A 6,939-nucleotide genomic window follows, 5' to 3' on the forward strand; every position below is an offset into this window, starting at 1 on the left:
GTCACCAGGGATGGCCAACTAATTGACCAAGGGCCAGATGGAACCCATGAGGCAGATTTATGTGAATTTTGAGAGGGCTGTCAGGCTCACAAAATTGGGTTCATTTGTGGTTTTAAAATAAACTTGTAGTGGGAAGAAAGCATCCCTCAAAACAGCAGAGCATCCCACCATGCTCCATGTTCTGAGGAGGTGTCTGCAAGGCACACATGGCGCTGCCAAGGGCAATGCTGTAGGGTCAAACTGCTGGTGCTGAGCACTAAACATCCTCCATATTTGTTTCAGCACTTTCACTTCATACAGGCACTGGCCTGGGCCTTTGCACTGAATTTCCATTAGCATCTGGAACGTGAAGTGCACTCCCAGAGTGCATCTTACCTTTAGGTTTCAGCTGGAAGTAAACCCATTTGGGTGAAACAAAGCATGGCAAGTGGAGGTGATCAGGACATTTGTTTCAAAATCATGCACCTGATCTGAAACAAAACAGTAGTGCAGGCCCAGCCTAAGTAGCAAGCAGTGTTGTGGTAACTTGTACAGTCTGAACTGAAGTCATTTTGGTGCAGAAAAGGCAATGATCAAGAGCAGCTGGGTGTTGGTTTTGCCTTCCCCCCAGGCACCAGAGGTTGCTAACTACCCTACTCTGCTTGTCTTTCAGGTACAGGGACTACCGAGACCCTCCTCACTCCCCAGTGCCCTATGGTTACACGCTGCAGTTCTGGCATGTCTTAGCAGCACGGTTGGCTTTCATTATTGTATTTGAGGTCAGTGACCATTCAGGTGGCAAAACAAACCCAACAAAATGAAACCAATTTCCCACTGAAGCTTTTTTCATTTGGCTGATCTGTGATTGCAGCTGTTGAGCTCTTTGTGTTTCTGCTATTTATATTGTGCCTTTGTATTCTCAGATCTGTTTTCTGAACAGTCTCAGGTATATAGGTTCTAACAAAAAGGAGGATACAGCACTTGGAAAACTATAACAGTGACTTGCAAAGCAGAGAAATAAATTAAGCTTTCATTTACCTTCTGAGGTCTGGTATTCATAACCTGTTTAGGCTGGGAAGCCATATGCTGACTAGTATATGAGGAAGGGGGGAAGGAACATAAGAAGAAAAGATGAAACCTGAACAACTAAAAAATGAATATGGTTTAAGTTACAGTATTTACACATCTACCTTTTTTCTCAATTTTTTTTATACCATTCATTTCCCCAGAATTATTAGCATCACAAAGATGATGGCAATGAAAAGGATTCGATACATTTGCCAACATTCATAATATTAGTTAGTACTTACTGTCAGTATCTCAGAAATCTTTAAGACAAACCAGAGAATATAATACCAACTTCACATGACTGGTATTCCCATGCTGATTTTGAAAAAATAGAGACAGAAGGGTACATAAATAGGATGAGATCATTTACAAAACAAAATCCAGCTCCTAAGGCCTGAATTTCAGGTGCTTGAATATCCCTGTCAGAAAACTGCTTGGCACCTCTCTAGAACAAGCACTTTGAAATGTCTTTTACACTGTGAAGAAGCCAAACAAGGGAAAAAAAAAAAATTAAAAACTCTTTACTCAATCCTCTCTTCTGAAATCATAGCAACAGGGCATACAACACAGATATGGAAGCTATAATCATCATAAATTATTGGCATAATGTTCATGAGGACATACTGCATTTCTGACTCATATTACTGTGTAAATTCATTCTGAAATGAGCTTTGGAAGCACCTCTTTGGAACACAGAAGATAAACATTTTAATTAGATGAAAGGTGAAAGGTAAATATTTTATAGATTAGTTCTTGGGTAGAGATGTCTTCATGGCTCAGCAGAAGCCCGAAGTCAGCAGTGAATTCCCCCTGATTATAATTTTCAGCCGTTCCCAGACAAAGCAAGAATATGGCACTGCAGGTTGGGCTTTCTCCTTCCCCTACAGTGGACTAAGTCTTAGAGATTGGTTCTAAGGAGACTTGCTCTTCTGTCATCTCTGCCACACTCAAGGAAACATTAAGGGTAGGAAAGACAGACAGAAAGATTTGATAAAGGCCTGCTGGGCTTAATCTCTTCTTTGTTTCTTGAGCTGTCAGTATGGAGAGACAGGGTATCTGTCTCCAAAAAGGACTACAAGAATGGCCTTGAAAGGCCAGCCGAAGTACTTGCAAGATTGAAGAGAGCCCGGCTTCTTGATACACTCTTGGCAGAAAGGCAGCACGGCATAAAGGCAAAGATAACTGAGCCAAGAAAAATCAGTCCTGCTCAAGTCTCAGTGCCCAGCCAAATTCATTACTTGCTGTGGAAAATCTTTTTGTGTCTGCCCAGTACTTGCACAATAGATTTGACTTTGCTTTGCCCCAAACAAAGCCATAGCCTGGCTCACAACTGTCTCCCTCAACAGGGGACATGCTGGTTGTTGGCACTGTGAACTGTTTCCTTAACTGTAACTATGAAATCAAAAAGGTAATTGCAGCAGAAACCATGACTGTCCTTCTGGAAAACAACAATGGGTGTATTGTGATTGCTACAGCAATTACGGCAAAAGATTGCATTAACAGATAAATGATTCAAGGTAGGGTTTTCCATAAATCAAGTAACAACATAAACTCAAGATACCTTTTTGTCACTGTAGGTGTGGTTATTTTTACTATCTTGACCTCCCTCAAAACCAAACAAAAGTATTTCCTATCACTGCAAAAGGAATTATTTTTTCCAGGCTAAACTGACAAAAACAGCTTTTTTCTCTTTTTTTATGTTTGGCAGAAAAACAGCAATTAAAGTATTGTGGGGTTATTTCTCATGAGGGAAGAATATGTGGGAAAACAGGTTACATTCTCTTTACAGTGGCTTTCAAAGGAAGAGTTCTTCTTGGAGAAGAAGAAATACCTTTATTTCTTCAATATAGAATGTGTGTTTTTTCTGAGATGGAGGATTTTACTATTTCATTGGTTCCAATACCGATGCAAGGGTTTTCTGGCAACAGGAAGTGTTGTATCATTTGACCCTCCTCTTCCTGCAGAGCAATCCACTAATATCAGGCCCTGCCCAAACAACCTCACAGCAAATCATGACCCCAGGAGTTTGAACACACAGGTCATACAACAATTTTGAGGCCTTCTCTGAACACAGATGCTCAAAATCTTTGCTTCAATCCATGCTCCACTGACTTTGGCTGGAGTTTTTGCAGGGAAAAAACTTCATTGTTTGGTTTCTCCAGCTTCAGTAGTGGATTTAGTTCTAACAAAGCATCTTTTTGTGAATTGGAAGGAGAAAGTTTTCAGAAGATATGGAAAAAACTTGTTTTCTTCCTTATATTTCAATTTTTCATCCCTTTTTTGTTTTCACAGCACCTTGTCTTTTGCATAAAGCACCTGATTTCCTACTTAATCCCAGATCTCCCAAAAGATCTGAGAGATCGGATGAGGAGAGAAAAGTACCTGATTCAGGAAATGATGTATGAAGCTGAACTCGAACGTCTACAGAAAGAGCGGAAGGAAAGGAAGAAGAATGGAAAATCTTATCACAATGAGTGGCCATGATAGGGTGAGGAAAAAGCTGCTTAAAAGAAGATAGGAATTCTGTTTATAAAAATGTCCTGTTTTTCTACAGTGGAGAATGCACTGAAAGGAATAGTTAGCCGATGTGTTGTGCACTTAGCACATGTGCACCCATGTTTAATAGGGTGCATATTGTCACAAGCCTTTTGAAATTAGAAGACTTGCGAGGCTTAGTCTTCTCCAGAGCTAATGTCAGCATGACCAGGTCAGACCAACGTTTAAGTCTCTGCAGTCTTTCCAGGGAGCTCCCGTGCCCTGACTTGAATTCAAGGCAGTTATATATCTTACAGTGCTTTACAGAACTCAATGATCTCATGGCTTGTTCTCATGACCAAGTTGCTGTTTCATAAGCAGCAACTGCAACATGGCAGTACTTGTCCATGTGTGTGGCCACCACCTGCAGCATGTGCATGGCAACATTGCCCTCTCCCACAGTGGATGAAGCTCTGTTAGCTTACATTTACCACAGGGTAAGGTCACATATGTGGACCATTTCCATTACTCCAACAATACTGAAATATTTTTAGGAGGAGATGCTTCATCACGAGTCTAATCAACTGGTCTAACTAACAATGCTGAAAAATTTAGATGTGCAGAAGTGCTGACAGACAAGCATCTAAATGTGGCCAGACGTATTTAACTGCAGGGTTTTTTATTTGAAAATGATACTGTGAAATGTTGGTAATATGTTTTAAAGATTTGAATGGTGCCTTTCAGCTATAGGACTATCTGGTCTCTGAAGGAAACAAATCAGGCGAGGACATCTTGCACAGAGCTGCCCATGTTTGTATTGCAAGTTCACATTGAGGCCTTGTCAGGAAATAGGGTGTACGATATACGTAACAGAAGACATTGTGTGTTAAAGACCTATCTGAATAAGTAAAACAGAACAAAGCAAAACAAACAAACCAAAAAACCAAACAAACAAAAAAAAAAAACCACACAAAAAACCACCACCACAACAGATGAACAAGGCCAGCAAAGCAAAAGAACACAGTCATCCAGAATCTCTACACTTGTAACATTTCCTTTATTTATCCTTCCATTGTCTATGAAGGGGTGGAGAGGAAAAATAAAACGAGATATAGTATGAAATAGCTTGAAATCCTTCATGCAGAGCAATTCTACACAAGCTGCAGAATTTAATTTGGGTGAAATGGGCCACTCTCTGTATCTTTTTACATTAAGAAATTAAAAATTTCCCAGAAGGAAGTTCACAAGCCATGACTGTAAGAACCAAAGTGGAAGCAAGCCTATGCCCTGGTAAGGATAAGGCTAGACACAAAATACTGGAGCTGATCCATTTGCTTAGCCCTTTTCCAAATAACTGTATAAAAATTATAGTTTTCTTACGGAATTGTGACCTTGTTAGTTGGAAGATATTTAAGAAAGAGGAAAATACAGCAAGTTCTTTCTGCAAATTCTCCTGGAAATCATTCGATAGAAGGGCTAGAATTTGCCCCCTGGACAGACCACACAATGCAAGACCCTATGGATGCCTCAAGCTCCACAAGGACCACTTGTACCAAGATCCCATATTTCCAAATTGGATCGATTAACTTATTTCCACTGCAAGGAAGAATTGTGCTATTTCTCTGTGAGGGAAAGTTTTGATGAAAGGTAATATGGCCTGAGGAAAGAGAAGGGTGGAAGAAAATGTATGCACCCTCATCTCTGTAGCCACTGCCTGCCTACACTTGGCTTCCTTGCAGCAAGGAACCTCCTCTGGTAGTGACCCATCATCCCACACAAAGAAGATAAATGGTAAAGCAGTACCCACTTGTCAGGTGGTCCTGGCCCAAGCGTGAACATCCCATGAGGAAGCATAAGCACTTATGAAATTTCAGGATTAATCCATTCTATGTTGACTTGGTGCCAAACTGAGTGAGGAGCACAACTAGCGGTTGTGGGGTGTATTCCTACCTACTGAGGAAGTAAACTTGCTCATCTTTGCTTCACTTTACAGCAGCTGTGGACACATCCCATGCGGGCAGTGGAGAAATGGGGTATTTCTGTCTCTGTAAATAAGGGGTGGGGATTAGGCAATGTCATCCTCCAGTACACATGTGCCAGATGGGTCTGTATTTACCATCGGCCACATATGGGTGTGTACTGCACTTGCAACTTGGGGACTATCAGGCAGGATCGCTGTGTAAAACCATATTCAGATTCACAGATCAATCGATCACACAAATCAAATTCACACGAGCAATTGGATTAGTTTGCACACCCTCTGTTTAATATCTAAACCAACAGATGACAGGAGCTTAGAAACTGTTTGCTAAGTAGTAAAGTGAGACATGAGTCATGTGTGAAATCAGTGTTGCCCATATGAGTGTGAACCTTTGCAAAGCCCTGCAGTAAGATACAGCTTTGTCAATATAGATCTCAGTAACTTCCCAGAACTGAACTGAAACCTAGTAAATATGAACTGACTTCCACTCCAGAGGAACCACTGCAATATGATGTGTCAAAACAAATAAAGTGCAGCAGAAATACAATAGATAATAATCGCTTTTGAGCCTAGTTTTCAACACAGCTACATTATGATGAATTTTCATGATAATACATTGCCAGCAGTTGTTCCCGTTCTGCTCTAAATGAGAAGATGAGTTGGCTGCTTACCAAGCTTGTGCTGAGTACAGTGCTGGAAGGGGCTCTGGCCTCACCAGCAGAACCTGAGTACATTTCTGTGGCTTAATGTTGACCATTCAACTCACTGAGGTGTCTGCTGAATAGATTTCCCTTCAATCCTTCAGAGCTACATAGCAGAACACTCAGGAAAGATGACCCCTTTGTATTTATTTCATTAATTAGGAAAATATAATAGAAGTAATAGGCTACTAATAATAGATGGAATTGTAATGGTCTCTAGACAGCAAGTTTATGCCATTCCCTTCTTTCTGATCTGATGATGGGTTTTGTTTAAACCTCCAGGTGACCGTCCTATATGTTGTTTACTTATTCCAGCTTCACAAGAGCACTACCTTCAAGGGAATGAGAAAAAAATGCAACTTCAATGCATGCCACAGACATTTTACATAGCAAGCAGGACAGCACACATCAAAGGATTTACTGTGAAATCATCTTGCAATCAGCGTAGGATTGATCTCCATAGACCACTCTTGACAGCAAGCATGTACCTCATGAGCAGTTACACGCCAGTTTTTAAACCAAGGAATAAAAATTGTATATTGAGGCTGTTTTTCAGCCTGTTTGCTACGTTTTTTGCATTCTCTCCCATGTTGGTTTTCTTAGAGTAAAAAAATGTAAATGAACAACCTGGATACTCTGACAAAAGAAAAATCCTAGGTATAGAACATCATCTGCGTTCAAGCCACCAAATAATACAACAGAAACTGTGTTTACAAATGAGTTCTTTTTTATTTT

The 6,939-nt window shown here is 40.5% G+C and overlaps 1 protein-coding gene across 4 annotated transcripts in view; it reads left to right on the top strand.

Moving 5' to 3' along the window:
- Positions 1–6,934, top strand: part of ANO4 (anoctamin 4) — a 181,188-nt gene extending 174,254 nt beyond the window's left edge. For 3 of the 4 annotated variants that reach the window (XM_071800515.1, XM_071800524.1, XM_071800533.1), the window contains 3 exons: positions 653–758; positions 3,340–3,535; positions 6,487–6,934. In XM_071800515.1, the coding sequence (XP_071656616.1) occupies positions 653–758; positions 3,340–3,531 (298 nt within the window). In that variant the 3' untranslated portion in view covers positions 3,532–3,535; positions 6,487–6,934. The remainder of the gene's footprint in view (positions 1–652; positions 759–3,339; positions 3,536–6,486) is intronic. The other variant, XM_071800519.1, reaches the window with a different exon arrangement.
- Positions 6,935–6,939: the final 5 nt, after the last annotated feature.

The sequence above is a fragment of the Patagioenas fasciata genome, chromosome 1 (assembly GCF_037038585.1).
Source record: "Patagioenas fasciata isolate bPatFas1 chromosome 1, bPatFas1.hap1, whole genome shotgun sequence".
Taxonomy (NCBI): Eukaryota; Metazoa; Chordata; class Aves; order Columbiformes; family Columbidae; genus Patagioenas; species Patagioenas fasciata.